Genomic DNA, 25,491 nt, shown 5'->3' on the forward strand with positions numbered 1-25,491 from the left:
CATTTCACTCCAGATGCAAATACAGCCTGTTAGGACAACATCTTTGGCCAGTATACCGAGATATAGTAATAGATATTTGTAGCACATAAAAGTTCACAATAATTACAATTTGAAGATTGGCACTGACCCAACTGTGTTTTGGGTCAAGCTTGGACTGATGGACCACTACCAATAAATACAGACAAACAAAATAAGAGACCTGAAACAAATGAGAAACGTAATTGCATATTTGAAGAAATACACCTAGCCAATGCAGGTGGAGTGTGTGCATGAAATGAATATGTGAGTACTTAAAATGCAAAGGTGCAAAAAAGAATTAATGTTATGACCTGGCAATTTATCAAGAAAAATACAGATAATTCACAAAGGTAGAAGTTGAATAACTATTGCACTGGTAACTATTCATTGCAAGCAAAACAGTTGCACTTAGTGGTACTTTATTAGCTTTGTAATTTTTTAGGTAAATGAAGCTTTTCTACATGTGACGCAACGCAAATCCACTGGGAAGGTCATCATAAACATGAAATGAACCGAAAGGTGAAACTGGAGACAGGTTGGATGAGGAAAAAAATATTCTGCCCTCACTTTGAATCCACAGAGCGAATCTTGCACATTCCGGTAACCTATACCACTCCTCCAAGGGGCTAATTTGTAGTAGATATTGAAATAAACATTTCATGATTGTAATTTTGTTTTTAACACAGCACCTTTTTAAGCTGCTTTCATTGACACAATTGTTGTCATAATTGTCAGACTTGTTACGTATTTTGTTGTTGCTCCAGTGTGATGATGAGTTGAATTGTATGATATAGCCTTAGCCATCTAGTTTCCAAAAGTGGGAGGAAAGAAGGATAACTGTGATGTTGCTTACTTGGAAAGGCTAGGCATGCACCCATCATAGCTGTCTAGCAGGAATGGCCGCCAGAGAACTATTAGTACAGGTAACATGAAAGCCTAGAACGATCAAAAACTGAAATTACTGGAGAAACTCTGGCAACATCTGTGGAGAGAAAATAGGATTAATATTTCGAATCCATTGATCCTCCTTCAGATTTCACAACGGTTCTGAAGAAGGGCCACTGGACTTGAAACATTACCGTTGTTTTCTCTTCACAGATGCTGCCAGAGCTGCTGAGTTTCTTCAGAAATTGCTGTTTTTGTTTGTTTCACATTTCCAGCTTCTACAGCCCTTTGTTTTATATCAACATGGAAGTCCTTTTGATAATGATCTAAATAACTAGACAGGCCAATTGGGTCATACTGCTTGTAATATAACAATCACCCATCAGGCCACCAAATTATGTATATTTTTTAAAGTAAGAGGTGAGATCTCAGACACTTAATAAGGGAACAAAGCCACATGATTCCACAAAATAGAGCAAAAACATCTATAGAAGTTGGAACAATGATAGAATTTACAATAAATGTGCAAGAAATTTCTGATGCCCGGAATTAATATATGGTAAATGTAGGCATTGGACTGTGCTCAAAAATCTCATAATACAGCCAAAATAGCAAATGTGATCAAGATATATCCCCCACACTTCTCAGCAATTCCCCCTAGACAATGATAACATGCTGGATCATCAAGTCTCATTACACTTCACAGGGGATTACAATTCTTCAGTTTTGCTGATGAAACTCCTTCTCAAGAGCCATTCTGTTATGGACATCCTCAACGACTGCACCTGTCCTTCTTGGTCATGCTCTTTTCCTGAGTCTGTACTCCAGTACTCATTCAAAAGCATAATGCAAGCTTTTCACAAAACCAGACATGTCCCTGGGTGTTCCCTGAACTCTCATCTTGCTCAGTTGAGTAGGGTTTTCAATTCCATTTTCAGCTGGACGGAAGTATTAATGCTTCCAAGCTTCTTTCAAAACTGCCCTGGCTTCCTGACACAGAGACAGCAATCTTCTCACTTCAGAAATTCCTTTGGACCTCTTCAGATTCCTGACTTCAACTTTCAGCTAGTTACTGATTCTTAGAACTTTGTCCCAAGTTTGTTTTGGCAGAACAGAACCCCCTAACTGCCTTTGACTTGTTCCGTGCAGGACAAATAAAAATCAGCACACAAAACATGGACTTGGTTTTTCCATCTTTGTGTGTCCCTGGAAAAGCATTTCAGTTGAAGTCCAAATTGAGTGACCAATTGAAACCCCTACCTTGAGCCCTGGCCCTGTTGCAGGGCAAAACAGATGTCGCCACCCAATAATTCTTGGAATTGGAGTGTGCTTTTAATGTTATGTTTCAAAAATAATGCATTTTTCCTGGTACAACTACACACACACAAAATAGTTTTCTGTAAGTTGAAATTAATAAGTAAATGTGTATTCTAGTAAACTACGGGTAACTGCAGAGAAATTATTAACTTGAAAATTGTCTGTAAATTTTATTGCAATTAATTTTTAAGATGATTGTTCACTGTGTGGGTGATGACTTACAAAAGAAAGCAAACCTGCAATCAGAAGCTACTGTTCTATAACAGAAGGCATTACTTAGAGCCATAGAGATCTACAGCATGGAAACAGACCCTTCAACCAGATGTCCTAAATTCATCTAGTCCCATTTGCTAGTACTTGGCCCACATCTGTCTAAATTCATCCTATTCATATACCCATCCAGATGCCTTTAAAATGTTGTAATTGTATCAGCTTCCACCACTTCCTCTGGCAGCTCATTCTATAAACTCTTAGTGCGAAAAGTTGCTCCTTAGGTCCCTTTTAAGTCTTTCCCCTCTCACATAAACCTATGCCTTCTAGTTCTAGACTCCCCTGCCCCAAGGAAAATATCTTGTCTAATTATCCTATCCACACCCTTCATGATTGTATAAACCTCGATAAGGTCACCCCTCAGCCTCCGATGCTCCAGAGAAAACAGCACCAGCCTATTCAGCCTTTTCCTATTGCTCAAACTGTCCAACCCTGGCAACATCTTTGTAAATCTTTTCTGAACCCTTTCAGGTTTCACACCATCCTTCCTATAGGAGGGAGACCAGAATTGCACACAATATTCCAAAAGTGGCCTAATCAATGTTCTGTACAATTGTAACATGACTTCCCACCTGCCATACTCAATGCTCTGATGAATAAAAGAAAGCATAATAAATGCCTTCTTCACTATCCGATCTACCTGTGACTCCGCTTTCAAGGAACTTTGAATCTGCACGCCAAGGTCTCTTTGTTCAGCAACATTCCCCAGGACCTTACCACTAAGTGTATAAGTCCTGCACCGATTTGCTTTCCCAAAATGCAGCATCTCACATTTATCTAAATTAAACTCCATCTGCCAGTTCTCGGCCCATTGGCCCATCTAATTAAGATCCCAGTGTACTCACGGGTAACCTTCTTCACTGTCCACTACACCTCCAATTTTGGTGTCATCTGCAAACTTACTAACTGTACCTCCTATGCTCACATCCAAATCATTTATATAAATGACGGAAAGCAGTGGACCTAGCACTGATCCTTGTGCACACCACTGGTCACAGGCCTCTAGTCCGAATAGCAACCCTCCACCACCACCATCTGTCTTCTACCGTTGAGCCAGTTCTGTATTCAAATGGTGAGTTCTCCCTGTATTCCATGTGATCTAACATTGCTAACCAGGCTACAATGAGGAAACTTGTCAAATGCCTTACTGAAGTCCATATAGATCACGTCCACCATTCTTCCCTCATCAATCCTCTTCATTACTTCTTCAAAAATCTCAATCAAGTTACTGAGACATGATTTCCCATGCACAAAACCATGTTGACTATCCCTAATTAGTCCTTGCCTTTCCAAATACATGTAAATCTTGTCCCTCAAGGTTTCCTCCAACAATTTGCCCACCACCGATGTCAGATGCACCTGTCTATAGTTCCCTGGTTTTTCCTTATCACCTTTCTCAAATAGGGGCAACACGTTAGCCAACCTCCAGTCTTCCAGCATCTCACCTGTGATTATCGATGATCCAAATATCTCAGGGGCCCAGCAATCACTTTCTGATGGTACTTATTAAATAGTGAATGCCACTATTGATTTTTATGAATAAAAGTGTTACTATGATAAACTGCGTAAAATTTCTTTTTTTTGTTTTCATCATGGTCTTGCATTAGTTTCTTTCAAAGCCTTTGTTTCTGCATAATGCATTAGAGCTAGTTTCTGGTTCTTCTCAGGGATATCTTCAACACAAAACAGAGGCAGGAGGGGAGCAGAATCCATATTAGCATAGATATAGTTAGCTAAACAAGGTACATAAATGATCACATAATTCAATCCAAGTACATACTAATTTAGCTTGCTTAGCCTTTACTTGCCTGACCCAAGCCATTATGTTCACCAATGTGCACAAAGCATCATAAAACAAAAACAGAAATTGCTGGAAAATCTCAGCAGGTCTGGCAGCATCTGTGAAGAGAAATCAGAGTTAATGATTCAGATCCAGTAATTTGTAAATGTTTCACTGTACTTGTGAGTACATGTGGGAATAAAGCAAATTCAGTTCAATTCTTCAGAACCCAAAGCATCACAAAATGTTGGAGTGAAAGTTGAATAGTTTGTTTAAATGTTCAATTTTCCTTCAGAGTAAATTTATTTTAAATCTTATCCATGGTCAAACATGGCCACACACACTTTACAAAAAAAGTCTGCACCTTCATGGCTGATACATTGGACTGGTGTTTGCATTAGAAGTAGTAGTGAAGCTAAAGGTGTTCTTAATTATATACCTAGAAAGCTACAACCTTTGAAATTAGATGTGAGAGATTAAATGCAGAAATCTGAAAATTGTCCTCTGAGATACTCTGCTCTGTTAGAAGTTGTGAAAGAACAAGATCTCACTGTCTGATTTAATGTTCAAATAGGCTAGTGTTTATTATCTGTTCCTGGAGGGATATTGAGAGTCAACAACAATGTTGAAGTGCATTGAACAGCCTGAGTTTCCTGCATTGAACTTTTGGACAGAGACTAAATTTGCCATTCTAATGCAAACACTTTTAAAAGTGTAACAAGTCATAAATACTACTGCTGTGGAGGTGTTGATGTTGAACTGGGGTAGACAAAGTTAAAAATCAGAGTTGAAAAGTGTGGTGCTGGAAAAGCACAGCTGATCTGGCAGCATCCGAGGAGCAAGAGAGTCAACGTTTCGAGCATGAGTTCTGCATCAGGAAAGGAGATAAAAATCACACAACCCCAGTTTATAGTCTAACAGGTTTATTTGAACGTACAAGCTTTTGGAGCACTGCTTCTTTGTCAGGCAGCTAGTGGGGCAGGATACATAAGACACAAAATTTATAGGAAAAAGATCAAAGTGTCATACAACTGCTGCAATGTATTTGACAGGTCTGGGTGGCTGTTAAGTCTGTAATCGATTAGAATGGGGATGCAGGTTTTAATTTATTCATATGTAAATCCCAGAATTTCTTTCAAGTCACAGCCCCAAGATAGCTTAAGGTTTTATCAGTATATTTTTAAAAAAGGTAACATCTCAGGTCAAGCAATGTATTGAAGGTGTGAGGTTAGAGTCTGATTCCAGATTGGGATACAAACAGACTGGTTTTATTGTCAAAGTAGGAATTTATAAAGTGTCACACTTACTGCCTGACTCCAGATTGTGTGCTTTTTGAACAAAACAGAATGTATCTGCAAATGCAAATTCACCTCATCGGCGTGTGTGTGTGCGCGTGCGTGCATGTGTGGGGGAGAGAGAGAATGTGAGAGTGCCCGTGTGTGCTTGATAGTGTATGTGCACGGGTGTGATGGAGTATATGCCTGTGAAAGGGTGTGTGCTTGAGTTTGAGTGTGAGAGAGAGAGAGAGCATGTTTATGAGAGAGTTGTGAGTATGACTGTGTTTGTGTGTGTGTGTGTATAGATGGATGCCGCACAACAATTGCCAGACAGGGATGTTCCCTCCCAGTGGGGAATACTTCAGCAGTCAAGGACATTCAGCCTCAGATCTTCGGGTGATCATACTCCAAGATGGACTTCAGAATATGCACATCGCAGAGTCGCCGAGCAGAGGCTGATAGCCAAGTTCAGTACCCATGAGGACAGCCTCAATCAGGATCTTGAGTTCATGTCACACTACATGTGACCCACCACCCTATATACTCTCACACAAATACATTCTCACAGACCCTATCATACACACGCTCACGTGCACACCCTCTCACAGGCACATACTCCGTCACACGCACACACATACATACACTCCTCCATCTCTCCCACACATACACACAAGTCTATGGGGTGACTTTGTATTTGCAGATACATTGTTTTGTTCAAACAGTACTCAATCTGTAGACACTCAGTAAATGTGACATTTTATAAATTCCTACTTTGGAAATAAAACCAGTCTGACTCCAGGTTGGGAAACAGACAGACTGTAATCTGCCTGAGCTGAGATGTCACCTTTATTTCAATATACTGATAAACCCTTAAGTTATTTTGAGGCTGTGACTTAAAAGAAATTCTGGGATTTACATATTAATCGAAACCTGCATATCCATTCTAAATGACTAAAGACTTAACAGCCATCTGAAGAAGGGCTTATGCCCGAAACGTCGATTCTCCTGCTCCTTGGATGCTGCCTGACCTGCTGCGCTTTTCCAGCAACACATTTTTCAGCCATCTAGGTTTGTCTAATACATTGATCTTTTACTTATAAATTTTGTGTCTGATGTATCCTGCCCCACTAGCTACCTGATGAAGGAGCAGCGCTCTGTCAGCTTATACTTTCAAATAAACCTGTTGGACCATAACCTGGTGTTGTGTGATTTTTAACTTTAAATACTACTGAACAACTTTTTGGTCATTGAAAATTAACTTCAATGTTTTTTGAATGTGAAGTCTGATTCTTTCAGATTTCAATTATTGTTGGAAAAGTAAAATTAGAGTATTGGAAACAATTTTTACTTTTTTTCCTCCTCTCTTGATCCAATTTTACTTTCTCTTATTAATTAGAAAGACGGTGCAAAAGAATTGCTTCACAGATTTCAGATTTCATTTAGTGATAGTTTGGAGAAATTGGCATTGTTGTCCATTAGGAGATTTGAAAAGAAATTTGATAGAGGTATTCAACACCATTAGAGGTCTAAACAAAAGGAATAAAGAGAAACTGACAGAAGGGTTGAGAACCAGAGGTGATAGATTGAAAATGATGAGCAAAACCAGAACAAACAGAAAAAACTAATTACATTAAAAGTGACTATGATCTCATATGCACGTACAAATATAGATTTCCGAAAGGAACTGAAATAAGGAACTGCAAGAGAAACAATGGGAGGTGAGACTATCTAAAGTATTCTTACAGAGAGTGGGCACAGGTACAGTGGCCGAATGGTCATCTTTTTATAATTCTATTTTGCTTTCTCGACCCAATTTGACATATTACGACTGATAACCTTTGGTCCAAACTGTTACATATGCATGATATTTCAACCTAATCGCTTCAGCAAATAAACAATTGTTATGTTCATGCAGATACAGGTGCCCTGTAGAGGGCAGAGCACTTTTAAGGATGGCTGGCTGACTGGAACTTCCAGTGCAAAAATCCATTGAAAGTCTATATAGGGACAAGTATTCTGAAAGCTGAGATGCCAGTGACTATAAAATTCAGTGCAAAAACGACAACTCACAGAAGGCTGTGACATGATTAAAATTAATTTATGTCTGGAAATATTTGGATATAATCAGTTTAAATCTTACTTAGACTTTCCGCTGGAAAGTTTCAATAGTTTTACAAAAATCAACTGTTTTGAAGTATGTTTCTATCATAAGAATGTAATATCTGCATTTATCAGTACAGTCTTTAAATTTTATATTTTGTCTACCTATGTTATGACGTCTGAAAAAAGGGCATCAGAATGCTTTGTGTGCCACTTTTCAACATTTATTTTTGTAATACTTTCAAGGTACATCAGTAGTAAACAGGCTGTACAATCCACTGTTAATGGGAAGCATATGTTAATCCATTGGTGTTAACATCTTCATCTATTAATTATGGCACTTTAATGGCAGCTAGTGTCCATATGAGAGCCACTACTGACAAAAATGGGAGGAGAAAAAAAATGCTCTTAAATTTTTAAGCCCACGCATTAAAGTATAAAAATATTGTATACAGAAAGATATGTTGGCGACATATTATTATTGTATTCAAATTGTACATTGCTTTGATCAGAACTTGACTGGAATATTCAAGTTCCAGTCAACCTTGAATATTGTGACAGGTTCAGATTGCTGAGTAATGAAGGAGAAATTTAGGAGGTTATTTAAAGAATTTAATCAATACTTGGAATACACTTTGAGTACAAGATTTAGATAAAAATTGAGAAACTATGATGCAATTGGATGCAGCAGCAGTAGGGGAAGTGTTAGATTACTCTAGATGGATGCATGACGATAGGCCACATGGGTTAAGTAACTTGTTATGCTCTGATATTAACCAAGCAGATTTTTCATTCATGCAATAACTTTAGTGAAACTTAATGTCATGTGTGAATGAAATATGAAGGCTACCTTTAATCACTTTTTTGAAACATAAAACAATAAGATGGGTACAACTATTAAACATTGGTATGTTTGTGAATACCAACCTTGTTAACATTAACATCAATTAATTGGTCAGGCAATATTTCCTGTAATTTAACTAAATAAAAAAATTACAGTTTCCACATTAAGCAATCTAATCAAATGCAATAATAATACTGAAACCATAAAGTAGTACAAGTTGAAAAAGTTCTAAAATCTAGTAACTCTGAAATCTTCCATTTTGAGTGTAGTATTAAGCCAACTGTAAAAGATGCTGTTATGATTTAGAGGATTTTGAAGGCAGTGGAGCTATAAAATAAATATAAACCATCAGCAGCAGCTTAATTAATTTGATTCCATCTGCTTGTATATTGTAAAGAATTAACTTGTGTCACAGCATTGTTTAGCCACTAAAAGGTACAAGGTAAATACTTTCCCACATCTTTTCTTTTTAATAACTTTAGATCTTCTTACAGTTTTTATTTTATGACTTACATCTGTAGGGATCATGTATTAAATTATTACACAATAATTAATTGTGTAAAAATAAATATGCATTTGCTCCAGAAAACTTAAATGACAAAGTATTTTAAAGTATATTCATGAACCAGTACTAACAGAAATCCATCTATGTTTCAGTAAATATAATATTTACTATGCAGTGATTTAGGAATTGATGAAAATGTTGAGGCAGGTCAATAATCATAACATAAAAGTAATATTTGCCTGAGACATCATATTTCTGCTTTGGCTGTAGCACAGTTTGTCGTGCAAATAAGTCAAAGAACATTTATAAAAAGTGACATTTCTGCAGCCTGTATTTGAGTATCTGATCTATTATCTTTTAAAAGCACATTTGTTCTCAAGAAATCTATATATTTACATCTTGAGAATCTTCCTCCAACAATTTTCCAGTTTGTTAATCTGTTTCTCAGGAACTATTTTCAATTTCTCCGGTTAAACACTTAAAAATACAGTGAAGTAGCTTTCTAAAATAAATTATCCTGACTAGTTGCCTTGCCTGAAATAACTCCAAAAAGGTGGTCTGGTATCATTCTCTTTTGCTAAGGGGATCAAATGTGGTTAAGGATGTAAAGTGTTGAATAAGGACAAAAACAAGCTTTCCACACATTGTTTATTGTGTAATAATTTGTGTACAGTGCCGAATTTATGTAATTTTTCTGGAATAAAGTTTTATGTATCTTTTCCCTGAACCTCTTCCCAAACCCCACCATCTATCACAACAACAGTAATCAGTCAATTCTGCGGGATGTTTGTCTTGATAATGTTTTCATTGTTCCTAAACAGCATAGAACCCTAGGTTCAAAATGTATGTAATTTTTTGCATGACCCATATCCCTCTAAACCTTTCTTATTCATGTACCTGTCCAAATGTCTCTTAAATGTTGTAACTGTATTTGCAGCTACCACGTCCTTTGGCAGTTCATGCTAGATATGAATCTCCCGTGTGAAAAAGTTGCCTCTCGGGTCACTTTTAAATCCTCCTCCTCTTATCTTAAAAGATATGCCCCCTAGTTTTGAACTCCACCCTAGGGAAAAGACCTTGGCTAGTCAACTTATCTACAACCTTCATGATCTTATAAACCTCTTTAAGGTTACGCCTTAACTTTCTATGCTATCGGGAAAAAAGACCCAGTCTAACCAGACTCTCCTTATAACTCAAACTCTCTAGTCTCGGTAATATTCTTGTAAGTGACTCTATGACTCTAAGTCTTTTCTGCTCTGTTTCAAATTTAATAGCCGGGCAACCAAAACCGTATGCAGTATTCCAAATGTGGCCTCATCAATGTACTGCACAGCCGTAACATGATATCCCAACTCCTAGACTCAAAGCTCTTACCAATGAAGCCAAGCATGCATTCTTCATCACCCTGTCTACCTGTGCCACAACTTTCATGAAATGGTGTACCTGAACCCCAAGGTCTTCAATAATACTCTCTACGGCCCAAACATTACTGTGTAAGTCCTGCACTGATTTGTCTTTACCAAAATGCAATACCTTGCATTTATTTAAATTAAATTCCATCTCAATGCCAATCACTCTTCTGGTTTTGCTAACTGTTGCCAATAATCTCATTCCTCTGATCACAAGCTCGTCCTCTCCTGTGTTATTAATAGGCTCACTTTGAGCCTATCAGCATCAAGCACAGGAGATCAGCCTATGATTGGAAAAGCAGTTGCTCACAATTTTCTTTCATTCTATTATTAAGGATATTTTCCTCCAATTGGTCATCCATGTCGTTTAACTGGATGATTTAGGGATTTTCCACTGACAAGCTCATGTATTTTCAGTGCTAAAAGAATGTCATTGTATTCTCTTTAAGTATTTGAGAGGGGCTGGTTGTCGATGGGGCAGTGACAGGATGTAGTGAATCTATCGGGAAGGTTTTTTTATGTGATGAAACAATGGGATCAGTTAAAGTGTGTCTGCTTTAATGCAAGGAGTGTCAGAAATAAGAGTGATGAACTTAGAGCATGGATCAATACTTGGGACTATGATGTTGTGGCCATAACAGAGATGTGGGTTTCACAGGGACAGGAATGGTTGCTAGGTTCTGAGGTTTAGAACATTTAAAAAGAACAGGGAGGGTGGAAAAAGAGCAGGGGATGTAGCATTGCTAATTAAAGAGTGCATCACAGCTACAGAAACGAAGGTTGTCGAGGAAGGTTTGTCTACTGAGTATAGATGGAAGTTGGGAATAGCAAAGGAGCAGCCACCTCACTGGGGGTTTTCTACAGATCCCCTAATAGCAGTAGGGAAATCAAAGAACTCATAGGCTGGCAGATTTTGGAAAAATGCAGATGTGCAGAGTTGCTGTTATGAGTAACTTCAACGTTCCCAATACTGACTGGAACCTCCTTACTGCAGATGGTTTGGATGGAGCCAGTTTTGTTAGGTGTGTTCAGAAGGGTTTCCTTACTCAGTATGTAGACAGGACCAACGAGGTAGAGGCCAATTTGGATTTAGTGCTTGGCAATGAGCCAAACAGGTGTCAGATCTCGCAATGGGAGAACACTTTGGTGAGAGTGACCATAACTGCCTCATATTTGCCATAGCCATGGGGAGAGAAAGGAGCAGTTACCATGGGAAGATATTTAATTGGGGAAAAGGAAATTATGACGCTATTAGACAGGATTGGGAGCAATTGTTTCACAGAAAGGGCACAACAGACATGTGGAGACTGTTTAAGGAGCAGTTGTTATGAGTGATGCATAAATTTGTTCCTCTGAGACAGGCAAAAAGGGGAAGATTAAGGAGCCTTGGATGAAGAGAACAGAGGAGCTTTTTGTCAAAAGGAAGAAGGCAGTTTACGTAAGGTGGGGGAAGCAAGGGTCTAGCACAGCTTGAGAGGATTACAGGCTTGCTAGAAAGAAGCTCAGAAAGGACTGAGGAGAGCTAGGAGGGGGCATAAAAAAGGCTTGGCGGGAAGGATTAGGGCATTTTACTCATATGTGAGGAATAAGAGAATGATCAAGAAGAAGGTAGGGCCGGTCAGGGATAGCGTAGGGAACTTATGTGTGGTGTCTGAGCAGATAGGGGCAGCCCTAAATGAGTTTTTTGCTTTGGTTTTCACTAAGGAAAGGGACCTTGTTGTGAACGAGAACTTTGAGGAGCTGGGAAATAGGCTTGTACAGATTAAAATTGATGAAGTTGATGTGCTGAAAATATTAGTGAACACTAAGATTGATAATCCCAAGGGTCAGACCAGATTTATCCTAGGTTGCTCCGAGAAGCGAGAAAGGAGGTTGCTAAGCCGCTGGCAAAGATCTTTGCTTCCTTACTCTCCACGGGAGTCGTATTGGAGGGAGCCAAATATTTTTCCTCTTTTCAAGAAGGGTAATAGGGAAATCACTGGCAATTACAGACCAGTCAGTCTTACGTCTGTAATCAGCAAGGTTTTGGAAAGAATTCTGAGGGATAGGATTTATGACTATTTGGAAAAGCGTTACGTGATTAAAGGCAGTCAGTGTGGCTTTGTGAGGGGCAGGTCACGCCTCACAAATCTTATTGAGTTCTTTGAGGAGGTGATGAGACAGGTTTACGAAGGTCAAGCAGTGGATGTTGGTATATATGGACTTCAGCAAGGCATTTGATAAGGTTCCCATGGTAGACTCATTCCTAAAGTCAGGAGGTATGGGATACAAGGATATTTGGCTGTCTGGATTCAGAATTGGTTGACCGACAGAAGGCAGAAAGTGGTTGTAGAGGGGATGTATTCTGCCTGGAGGTCAGTGGTGAGTGGTGTCCTGCAAGGCTCTGTTCTTGGTCCTCTAGTCTTTGTAGCTTTCATAAATGACTTGGATGAGGAGGTTGAGGGGTGGGTTCGTAAATTTGCAGATGACACAATGGTTGGAGGTACCGTTGATCGTACCGAGGGCTATTGCAGGCTGCAGCACGACATAGACAGGATGCAGAGCTGGGCTGAGAAATGGCAGATGGAGTTCAATCTGGATAAATGCGAAGTGATGCATTTTGGAAGGTCGAACTTGAATGCTTAAAATAGAATTAAAGAGTGGATTCTTGGCAGTGTGGAGGAACAGTGGGGTCTCGGTGTTCAAGTGCATAGATCCCTCAGAGTTGCCACCCAAGTGGATAGGGGGTTATAATGAAAGCATATGGTGTTTTGGCTTTCATTAACAGGGGGATCGAGTTTAGGAGCCGCAAGGTTTTGCTGCAGCTCTCCAAAATCCTGGTGAGATCACACTTGGAATATTGTGTCCAGATCTGGTCGCCCTATTATAGGAGAGATATGGAAGCTATGGAGAGGGGGCAAAGAAGGTTTACCAGAATGCTGCCTGGAGTGGAAGGCTTGTCTTACAAAGAGAGGTTGACTAAACTCAGACTGTTCTCTCTGGAGAGAAGGAGGAAGAGAGGTGACCTGATCGAGGCATAAAAGATAATGAGAGGCATGGATAGAGTCGATAGCCAGAGACTTTTCCCAAGGGCAGGACTGATTGTCATGAGGGGTCATAGTTTTAAGGTGTTAGGAGGAAGGTATAGAGGAGACGTTAGAGATAGGTTCTTTACACCAAAAATTATGAATGCATGGAATGCACTGCCAGCGGTGGTGGTGGAAGCAGAGTCATTATGGACATTTAAGCAATTGCTGGATATGCTCATGGACAGCAGTGAATTGAGGGTTGTATAGGTTAGGTTATTTTATTTGAGGTTAGGAATAATCCTTGGCACAACATCGTGGCCCGAAGGGCCTGTTCTGTGCTGTACTTTACTATGTTCTATTTGATTTCCTCTATCATATATTTATTCCATGTGCTATAAAACATTTCTTTCTCAAGCAATAATGTCAAAAATAGGTTAACTATCATTTATATTACTGCTGTTCATGGGACTGTGCTATGCACAAATTAGTTGTGTTTGTACGACATAACAATGACAGTTCAAAAATGCTTTACGATATCTTGTGAATACAAAATGCACTGTAGAGATGCAAATAATTTCCATAATTTCAATCTTAATTCCTTTTTACAGAAATGAATCTCAATCCCAAGAAACATTCTGAGAACAGTATCTTTGTTCTATATGTAGGTTGGACAGTGAAAACATTTTTCCTCAGATGGCAATGGCTAGCATGAGGGAACATAGCTTTCAATTGAGGGGTGATAAATATAGGACAGATGTCAGAGGTAGTTTCTTTACTCAGAGTACGAGGGGCTTGGAACACATTGCCTGCAACAGTAGTAGACTCGCCAACTTTAAGAGCATTTAAATGGTCATTGTCTAGGCATATGGACGAGAATGGAAGAGTGTAGGTTAGATGGGCTTCAGATTGATTTCATAGGTTGGCGCAACATCAAGGGCTGAAGGGCCTGTCCTATGCTGTAATGTTCTATGTTCTAAATACATTTATTACTTAAAGATACTTAACAACAAAATGGGAACATATAAATAAAAAATTATCTAATAAATGACCAGACCGTTTCAACAGGAGTAACATTTACTTGATCAATTGCAAAATTGTTTGAACAGTGACATTACCAATTGGCTGCAGAAGCAAGATGTACTTAAAATTCATAAATGTTTTTGATCCATTACAACATTAAAGGTTACTGGATGTAAGTTCTGAGAAGATTTGTAGCTCAGGTTGAGGTTCTGGATATAAGTTTGCTCACTTATTGGATATAAGGTTCATTTTCAGATGTTTTGTCACCATACTAGGCAACATCATCAGTGAGCCTCTGGTGAAGCACTGGTGTTAGTGACCTGCTTTCTATTTATGTGTTTAGGTTTCCTTGGGTTGGTGATGTCATTTCCTGTGGTGATGCTATTTCCTGTTCTTTTTCTCAGAGGGTGGTAAATGGGGTCTAAGTCAATGTGTTTGTTGATAGAGTTCCAGTTGGAATGCCACGATTCTAGGATTTCTAGGGTGTAGGTTTGCTCGCTGAGCTGTAGGTTTGATATCCAAATGTTTCATTACCTGGCTAGGTAACATCATCAGTGGTTACCTCCAAGTGATGCGAAGCTGTTGTCTCCTGCTTTCTATTTATATCTTTCTCCTGGATGGGGTTCCTGGGGTTTGTGGTGATGTCATTTCCTGTTTGTTTTCTGAAGGGTTGATAGATGGCATCTAGATCTATGTATTTGTTTATGGCATTGTGGTTGGAGTGTCAGGCCTCTAGGAATTTTCTGGCATGTCTTTGCTTAGCCTGTCCCAGGATAGATGTGTTGTCCCAGTCGAAATGGTGTTTTTTTTTCATCCGTGTGTAGGGCTACGAGGGAGAGAGGGTCGTGTCTTTTTGTGGCCGTGTTTGTGGCAGTCCTTGCATGGAATTTTGTAGATGACGTTGGTTTTGTCCATGGGTTATACTGGGTCTTTTAAGTTTGTTAGTTTTTGTTTGAGAATGTTGGTGGGTTTGTGTGCTACTAGGATTTCTCATGTGTGTCTCTCTCCTAGGATAGATATGTTGTCCCAGTCGAAGTGGTGTCCTTCCTCATCTGTACGTAAGGATACTAGTGAGAGTGGGTCATGGCTAATTGATGTTCATGTATCCTGGTGGCTAGTTTTCTGTCTGTTTGTCCAATGTAGTGTTTGTTACAGTTCTTGCAAGGTATTTTGTAAATGACATTAGTTTTGCTTGTTGTCTGTATAGGGTCTTCCAAGTTCATTAGCTGCTGCTATAGTGTGTTGGTGGGTTTGTGGGCTACCATGATGCCAAAAGGTCTGAGTAGTCTGGAGGACATTTCCAAGGTGTGTTTTATGTAGGGGAGAGTGGTTAGGGTGTCTGGACACGTTTTGTCTGCTTGTTTGGATTTGTTGCTGAGAAATCAGCAGACTGTGTTCATTGGGTACCTGTTTTTTTTAAATGCATTGTATAGGTGATTTTCGTCTGCTCTTCCTAGTTCCTCTGTGCTGCAGTGTGTTTTGGCTCATTGAAATAATGTAGCTTTGTTTGGACAAACAGGCAGAAAACTAGCCACCAGGATACATGAACATCAACTAGCCACAAAAAGACATGACCCACTCTCACTAGTATCCTTCCATACAGATGAGAAAGGTCACCACTTCGACTGGGACAACACATCTATCCTAGGACAAGCTAAACAGAGACACATACAAGAATTCCTAGGAGCACTGCATTCCAACCAGAACTCTACCAGCAAACACATTGACTTGGACCCATTTACCACCTTCTGAGAAAAAACAGAACATGACATCACCACAGGAAATGACATCACCAACCCAAAGAAATCTAAACACATAAATAGAAAGTGGGTCACTAACACCAGTGCTTCACCAGAGGCTTACTGATGATGTTACCTAGTATGGTGCTGAAACATCTGAAAGTGAACCTTACATCCAGTAAGTGAGCAAACTTACATTCAGAACCTCAACCTGAGCTGCAAATCTTCTCAGAACTCATTAGACGTTACTTTTTAATCAAAGTAGATGAGCTTGAAATTGTTTTAGAAGTGAAGAAGAATGGTGGTTGTTTGAAGAAGGAAAACAAAATTATTATGAATCCCTCCACTGGATTATAACTTATCACTATGATAACTCAAAAATGTTGGGATCGCTCCTGATGCAATTTATATGAACACAATTAAAAACTTTTCCTTTATATAAGTAGTGAAATAAGATGCCAGAAAGTGACCTACAGTCAATGACTTGGAATTCATCAAAGAAAAATCTAATATAATAGATGGTAAAGTGGGTAATCAAAAAAATATGAAACTGAATGGCCAAATGGTTGAAAATGTCCAAGTCTCTTTTGTGACCTAGTGAATATTTGGAATAGAATTTAAAAGCAACTTCAGCTTTAATTTCTGGACCTTAGAATTTCATGATTAAGTAAAAAATATGTAAAAGTGGACGGGGTGGCTAATATTAATGAATGTAAGGGTGTGACAAAAAAAAAGAACCGCAGTTTTCTCCTTCGAGTAATGAGAAGGCTGGTGGCAATGCTCTGATGTTTCAGTGTGTTGGATCACCACATCATCTTGCACAGAATGATTTATATTGTTAACCTGGTTTTGCACTTCTGAAGCACTATTAAAGTTTTAAAATATGAAAACCTGGCAAAGTCATCCCTATTAAATTTTGTTTATTCCTATTTTTACTTCATTACCTTTGGTGAAAGCTTGTGACTAACATGAAAGCAATGCATCAGTTACATGGACGGTTAAAATCTACCAACTTCAGGATTTCACCGTGGATTTGTGTTTATACTCACATGGTGTTCTAAGTTTGACAATGAATGGTTCCAGAGTCATTTCCAAATTTTTCTTTTGCTCTTCAAAATCCTGTGTTGTAGCATTCTGTGCTGAATTCAGCCATTCAGATTTTGCACGGCAAGCATTTGTAAAAGCAGTCTAAAAGATGACAAAAATCTTTTGAACAACAAATACCCAATGGATATTAAGTCCGCAACAAAGAAACAGACAGAGAGCAGTGCCCCACTCTGACCCAAGAACGATAGGGCTTACCTTATCTTGCTTTGACAGCTTGCCCTGTGACTTTTCAAGATCGGCAACAGTTTCCTGAATGTTAGTAATATACAGCTCTAAAATCAGTTTGGCCTCTGCAGTTAAAAAGTGAAAAACAAAACTGCGTGATTCTTCTTGCAATATCTTGTTCACCGAAACAAATTTAACAGCATTGTGTAATTTGTGCAATGTAATAATTCATACCAGAGAATAACATGGCCATGTGTAGTATCACAAAGTATCAATGTACAGGTGAGTTTATATGACAGTGGAGGTAGCGGGGATGGCGAAATACAAAAGAAGGGAGAAGGAATATTAGTCACTACACTTTACTATCATTCATCTCTAACCAGAAGCCTATAAAAAACACTGGGAAGGGACCTATAATCATTAATCCTCGTTTTATGTGTTTATGGGCGGCACGGTGGCACAGTGGTTAGCACTGCTACCTCACAGTGCCAGAGACCCGGGTTCAATTCCTGATTCAGGCGACTGATTGTGTGGAATTTGCACATTCTCCCCGTGTCTGCGTGGGTTTCCTCCGGGTGCTCCGGTTTCCTCCCACAGTCCAAAGATGGGCAGGTCAGGTGAATTGGCCATGCTAAATTGCCCGTAGTGTTAGGTAATAAGGGGTAAATGTAGGGGTATGGGTGGGTTGCGCTTCGGCGGGTCGGTGTGGATTTGTTGGGCCGAAGGGCCTGTTTCCACACTGTAATGTAATGTAATCTAATCTAATTACGGGAACACTAGTATAAATGAAACACAGAAAACATTTTAATTTAGATGGAGATGTGATACAGTGGTAATGTCAGTGGAACAATTAATTCTGAGACCGATGCTAATATTCTAGGAACATGTCAGCTGGTGGAATTAAAATATGCAGCGTGCATGGAAGAGTATTGATTCATCAACCAAGGTATGACAATGTTTGTCAGTGTTTGACTTGGTGCCATGGGATTTCATGGTGTCCAGAGTTAATTTTGAAGACTCCAAAAGCAACACCCACAAGACAGTACACCACCTCTGCTGGATCTGTCCTGGCCATCCAGTGATAGTGGTGTCCACTCATTGTCTGTAAGGTATGATTCTGTGGTGTATGACTATGTCAGGCTATTGCTTGAGTAGTCTATGACATAGCTCTGCCATTTTGGGCAGTTGCCTCCAGATGTGACGAAAGAAGGCTTGGCAGAGTTGATAGGGCTGTGTTTGCCATTGTTATTTCTCATGCCTACATCGATTATTCTGTTCCATTTCTTTTTTGAGATTTTCCAGTAATGAGAGTAATAGAGTTACAGAGATGTACAGCATGGAAGCAGACCCTTCTGTCCAACTCGTCCACACCGACCAGATATCCCAACCCAATTCAGTCCCACCTGCCAGCATCTGGCCCATATCCCTCTAAACCTTTCCTATTCATATACCCATCCAGATGCCTTTTAAATGTTGCAATCGTACTAGCCTCCACCACTTCCTCTTGCAGCTCATTCCATACACGTACCACCCTCTGCATGGAAAAGTTGCCCCTTAGGTCTCTTTTATATCTTTCCCTCTCACCCTAAAGCTATGCTCTCTAGTTTTGGATTCCCCCACCCCAGGGAAGAGACTTTGCCTATTTATCCCATCCATGACCCTCATGATTTTATAAACCTCTCTAAGGTCACCCCTCAGTCTCTGAAGCTTCAGGGAAAACAGCCCCAGCCTGTTCAGCCTCTCCCCATAGCTCAAATCGTCCAAACCTGGCAACGTCCTTGTCAATCTTTTCTGAATATTTTCAAGTTTCACAACATCTTTCCGATAGGAAAGAAACCATAATTGCATGCAATATTCCAAAAGTGGCCTAATCAATGCCCTGTACAGCCGCAACATGACCTCCCAACTCCTGTACTCAATACTCTGAATAATAAAGGCAAGCATACCAAACTCCTTCTTCACTATCCTATCTACCTGTGACCCACTTTCAAGGAGCTATGAATCTGCACTCCAAGGTCTCTTTGTTCAGCAACACTCCCTAGGACCTTACCATTAAGTGTATAAGTCCTGCTAAGATTTGCTTTCCCAAAATGCAGCAACTCGCATTTATCTAAATTAAACTCCATCTGCCACTTCTCAGCCCATTGGCCCATCTGATCTACATCCCATTGTAATCTGAGGTAACCTTCTTCACTGTATACTGACACAATTTTGGTGTCATCTGCAAATGTACTAACTATACATCTTATGCTCACATCCAAATCATTTATATAAATGACAAAAAGTAGTGGACCCAGCACCGATCCTTGTGGCACTCCACTGGTCACAGGCCTCCAGTCTGAAAAACAACCCTCCACCACCACCCTCTGTTTTCTACCTTTGAGCCAGTTCTGTATCCAAATGGCTAGTTCTCCCTGTATTCCATAAGATCTAATCTTGCTAACCAGTCTCCCATGGGGAACCTTGCCGAACACCTTACTCAAGTCCGTATAGATCATGTCCACCGCTCTGCCCTCATCAATCCTCTTTGTTACTTCCTCAAAAAACTCAATCAAGTTAGTGAGACATGATTTCCCACGCATAATGCTATATTGACTATCCCTAATCAGTCCTTGCCTTTCCAAATACATGTATATCTGTCCCTCAGGATTCCCTCCAACAACTTGCCCACCACCGATGTCAGGCTCACTAGCCTATAGTTCTCTGGCTTGTCCTTATCACTCTTCTTAAACAGTGGCACCATGTTAGCCAACCTCCAGTCTTCTGCTACCTCACATGTGACTATCGATGATACAAATATCTCAGTAAGAGGCCCATCAATAATTTCCCTAGCTTCCCACAGAGTTCTAGGGTACAACTGATCAGTTCCTGGGGATTTATCCATCTTTATGCATTTCAAGACATCCAGCACTTCCTCCTCTGTAATATGGACATTTTTCAAGATGTCACCATCTATTTCCCTACATTCTACTTCTTCCTTGTCCTTTTCCACAGCAAACTCTCATGCAAAATACTCGTTTAGTATCTCCCCATCTCGTGTGGTTCCACACAAAGACAACCTTGCTGATCTTTGAGGTGCCCTATTCTCTCCCAGTTACCCCTTTGTCCTTAATGTATTTGTAAAAGCCCTTTGGATTCTCCTTAAGTCTATTTGCTAAAGCTATCCCATGTCGCCTTTTTGCCCTCCTGATTTCCCTCTTAAGTATACTCCTACTGCCTTTATCATGAGTGATTCCATCTATCTTGTCTATACCTGATATATGCTTTCTTCGTTTTTTTTTAACCAAACCCTCAATTTATTTTGTCATCCAGCATTCTCTACACCTACCAGCCTTTCCTTTCATCCTAACAGGAATATACTGTCTCTGGACTCTTTTTATCTCATTTATGAAGGCTTCACATTTTCCAGCCTTCCCTTTACCTGCTAACATCTGCCCCAATCAGCTTTTGAAAGTTCTTTCCTAATACCGTCAAAATTAGCCTTCCTCCAATTTAGAACTTCAACTTTTAGATCTGGTCTATCCTTTTCCATCACTATTTTAAAATGAATAGAATTATGGTCGCTGGCCCCGAAGTGCTACCCCACTGACACCTCAATCACCTGCCCTGCCTTATTTCCCAAGATGAGGTCAAGTTTTGCACCTTCTCTAGTAAGTACATCCGCATACTGAATCAAAAGTTTTCTTGTATCCACTTAACAAATTCCTCTCCACTACGGCAGTCCCAGTCTATGTTTGGAAAGTTTAAATCCCCTACCATAGCTACTCTATTATTCTTACAGATAACTGAGACCTCCTTACAAATTGCTATAAATGAGTGGCTTGCAAAGCCATTTCAGAAAGCCGTTAAGAATCACCCATATTGCGGTGGATCTGGAGTCACATGTAGGCCAGACCAGGTACAAATGGAAGTTTCCTTCCCTAAAGGGCATTTATAAACCAGATGGGATTTCCAGCAGTTGGCACTGGTTTGATTTTTAATTCAAGATCTTTATTCATGTTCTACCATCTGCCATGGTGTGATTTGAACCCATGTCCCCAGAACATTACCAAAGTTCCTGGATTAACCACTAGGTGTCACCTGCCTGTTAGAAATATAGAAAAGATTTACATGAAACAATACAGTAATGGCATATTATCCAGTGGGATCCATCCAATTTTAATATGTTTAACATTCCATGAAATGCACAAAACTATAAATAACTGAGGTGTATTGTAAAATAATGAAACAATCTCGTATTTTCTCACCTGCCCATTCTAAAAACTCTATGCAGTCACCGTTCGAATATCGATTAGCTATGTCTCGTGCCTTTTCACCTCTAAAGTTGGTTTCTTGAACATTGGCACCGAAGGCCACCAAAGTTTTTAGGCTGTCTATTTTCCCCCAGGCAGCTGCGCAATGTAAGGGAGTGTAACCTGCAAACAGGGAACAAAATTGCAAACATAAGGTTGTAAAATAGACAGGCAAGAGGCTGGAAGAACACAGTAAGCCAGGCAGCATCAGGAGGTGGTGAAGTCAATGTTTTGGGTGTAACCCTTCTCCTGCCTAGCTTGCAGTGTTCTTCCAACCTTCTGCCTGTCTATTTTGGATTCCAGCATGTGCAGTTTTTTTTGTTTCTAACATGAGATTGTAAGATAGCCATTAATCTAGGCAATTACGGGTGACACAGTTCAACAGATTCTGATGGTTGTGTTTATTCTATCTTTATCATACATTTACCCTTTCGGCAGGACAGACAAAAAAATTGACAGATCCCAGTTTAAATGAACTGGTCCATGTGTATTATGGAGCGTTTTTGTCCTTTGCATTCTCACTGGATGAGAACTCTCATTTAATACAGGATCTGTATGTATCATTTATTACTATTGTATAAATTCAATAACCTAATTAAACTGCAATTCAACCAAAGAAAGAAGAATTTATTTTAGCAACTACAAATATGGAGAAACCAGTAGAAGGAAGTACCTCTATTGGTTTTCTCATTGACATTTGCTCCTCGTGTCACCAACTCATTAATAACTTCATGATGTCCCAACATAGAGGCTGCAAAGAGAGCATTTCGGCCGAAGTCATCACATATATTTAGCCATCTGTTTGCTATCTCGAGGGTTGGATCATCCACAAGTTCAAAACACTTGCGTAAGCTCTCAGTATCTCCTGTTAGCACACTGGTCAGAAAGTTGTTTTTATTTTCAAGCTCAAGATCTTCAGTGCTTGATGTGTCATCATTGTCAGGCTCTGTTACTTCTTTTTCACTATCTGGATCCATTTTTAATGTTTTTACCTAACAATATAACAATAGTTTAAAAATACATTCTAATATGTTATCTGTTAATCAAAGAACAATTAATCAACATTAATACTATTCAAGAAAACCAATCACCCCCAACTATGCAAGCTTCTGATACATATCCAGGTATTAGCAGTAGCTCAGTGGTCGCACTCCCCTCCCAGTCAACAAAGCATACGGTCAAGTTCCATGCCAAAACAATTAGCACAAATTCTGGACTGATACTCCAGTACTGCACTAAGGATTATTGCAGTCAAAGGAGCCATTTTTCAGATGAAACTTAAACCTCTTCCTTCTGTCTTACCTCTCAAGTGGATGTAAAAACAATCCTGTGACATTATTGTAAAGACAAGTAGGGAGCATTCCCTCTAATGCTCTAGCTCACTTTTTCCACTGAACTAAAACAAATCGTCACTGAATGAAAACAAACAATTATTGTGTTTGTGGGCCTGTGTTGCAGAAATTGGCTACTGGGGTTGCCTTATGACAACTTTACTATAATGATATTCAGGCTAATGACAACAAAACTCAGTATACACTGTTATTAATCCTATAAAATTGACAGCAACTTCTGAGTCCAAATATAGAAGTGTAGAAATTCAGAAGCCGCTGTCTCTTCTTCAGAGGATGCATTTTTAAGATAGCACAGACTGCAAGCAATGGGCAATCTTACAAATTGGCAAGAACTTTTTTCTTAGTTTTGCGATAAAAGTCTTTTAAAATGTTATACTTTGTTGAATTTTTCAATGCTAAATGGTGGTCGTGAAAAGCTAATTTTATATTAATGGAGAAATTTGACATTTCACTATGATAAATTGTTTATTTTAATAATTTTAAAACTTTCCGTAAGATTTTATCGCAAAGGGACACTGATTTGCATTTATGTAGCGCCAATTTGCTCTTCAAGATACTCTGATGCACTTTTCAGTCCATTACGTACTTTTTAATGTGTAACTAATTCTGTAATGTAAGAAACGTGACAGCCAATTTACAAACAACAAATTCCCACAAGCAGTAATGTAATTAAGGCCAGATAATGTATTTTTGTGATGTTGACTGGGCGGGGGCGTTAAATATTGCCCAGTATATTGGAGATAACCTTCCAAAATAGTGCCGTGAGATATTTTACTCAAGAAGGCAGATGAAACCTCGGTTTAAATTGTTATCCGGAAGAAGACCCCTCTGACAGTGCAAGGCTGCCTCAGCCCTGCAGTGGAGTGCCAGTCAAAACTTTTATACCGAAACCATGACGTACAACTTGAGTCCATAACTTTTTAACTCAAGACGCAAAAATGTTACCAGCTGGCACCAATCCAATGGTAAAAGTCTATTTCGCCAGGGCTCTTATGGTGCCAGGATATGATCCCTACTTCAGACCGAGGTGGCGGTCAAGTCCCATCTGCTCCGAAGGTGTATAGTAACATCTCCGAACAGGTTGATTAGGAAAACATCGATACTCCACTCGCCGCAAATTAAAACTGAACAATATTAAGTACTTTTAATTTCCTGGATTGCGGTGTGAGAGTATTTAATTGGCTGCTATCTGCTTGCAGACACAACTGCTGCTGTCAGCCAAGAGTTCAACCGCTAGACTTGGCACCAGATTTAAATTCTCATCAAAAACAATCCACAAGGATCACTATATCGTTAAGGAGGTAGTTTTTTTTTTCTTGAGGCCAGCACTGAACACAATTGCTTCACTGACGACCACAAAATTTGGTCCAATTTGTACCAACTTTTAAATGGCTGTAAAACACTTAGCGATTTCTTGAGGACTAAAAGGGCGCGACATAAACGCAAGCGACCCTCTCCCCGAAAGATGCAAAGCGAACTGACCCAGTTCCCTGTGGAAAGGCAATCCAGGCGCTCATTTTTCAAAAAAAAACCGGTTCTGGGCATACAGAGATCTCCCCAAAACACATTTCGAGTGACAAGTTTTCCTCAAAGAATGTTTATATCATCCGTCCTCTCAAATCAAAGTATCGCATTTTCATTTTAGTTTATGTTCTTTCATATGGATCTTGCGTTAACTTTTTCCCTGCAAAGTAACTGCGGTCAGGGGCTCGCCTCAGCCGTCTCCATAGCAACGGGAGCCTCTGTGCAGCACTGATCAAGATCCCCCGCGCACCATGGCTGGTGTAACGCCAATCCAGGTCTGGAGAGCTTGGATTTCGCTACGCAGTTCCGACTCCTGTCCCAGTGGCGACAAACATTACGGTCATTACAGAAAATATAGACGTTAGTTAGGATCAATTTCTTTCAAATAAAGCAAGATAATATGATTGAAACAATATAAAATCTGTGTGAAAATATCATGCACCCGGGAGCGTTTCTGCATTGGTATGGGAATTGCTCCATCTCAGCTTACTGCCATCTACATTTCTTCAATGGAAAAAAATACATGCCTATAATTCAATGTCTGTCCCAAGTCAATAAAACGTCTCTTCTCATGCTTGTTTCTGTTCTTCTGCAATCCCTAGATCTACTCAAAACGAAGGTTGTGCGCCCGCCTGGGTGTCAGCACCAGACCAATGTGCATTCATTTTGACACTTTAAAGTGGAAAAAGTTTTTAGACTCTATACAAGGAAATAGAGAGGCAGAGCCAAACAAGGATTTCGTAGAGGTGAAAGTTGAGTTCGTTCGGGGAAAAAAAAGTGCTGTAGAAGTTCAGATCTGGTAGCATCTGTGGAGGGAGAAACAAAGTTCTGATGAAGAGTCCGTAGACTTGAACCATCAACTCTGCTTTCTTCCCATAG

The 25,491-nt window shown here is 39.6% G+C and overlaps 1 protein-coding gene across 3 annotated transcripts; it reads right to left on the bottom strand.

The window, feature by feature from the left end:
• Positions 1–7,383: 7,383 nt before the first annotated feature.
• Positions 7,384–25,079, bottom strand: ankrd45 (ankyrin repeat domain 45). Of its 3 annotated transcripts, none has more exons than XM_043699956.1 (6): positions 24,571–25,079; positions 22,410–22,728; positions 21,692–21,859; positions 17,475–17,569; positions 17,222–17,360; positions 7,384–8,818 (listed from the first exon to the last, which is right to left on the bottom strand). In XM_043699956.1, exons 1-6 carry the CDS (start codon positions 24,631–24,633, stop codon positions 8,787–8,789), a joined length of 816 nt encoding a protein of 271 aa, XP_043555891.1. In that variant the 5' UTR covers positions 24,634–25,079; the 3' UTR covers positions 7,384–8,786. The 3 variants fall into 3 exon arrangements, with proteins under 3 accessions (XP_043555891.1, XP_043555893.1, XP_043555894.1); XM_043699958.1 differs by lacking the exon at positions 24,571–25,079 and adding an exon at positions 24,034–24,552; XM_043699959.1 differs by lacking the exon at positions 24,571–25,079 and adding an exon at positions 23,990–24,552.
• Between the last annotated feature and the right edge of the window lie 412 nt (positions 25,080–25,491).

The sequence above is a fragment of the Chiloscyllium plagiosum genome, chromosome 11, assembly GCF_004010195.1.
Source record: "Chiloscyllium plagiosum isolate BGI_BamShark_2017 chromosome 11, ASM401019v2, whole genome shotgun sequence".
Taxonomy (NCBI): Eukaryota; Metazoa; Chordata; class Chondrichthyes; order Orectolobiformes; family Hemiscylliidae; genus Chiloscyllium; species Chiloscyllium plagiosum.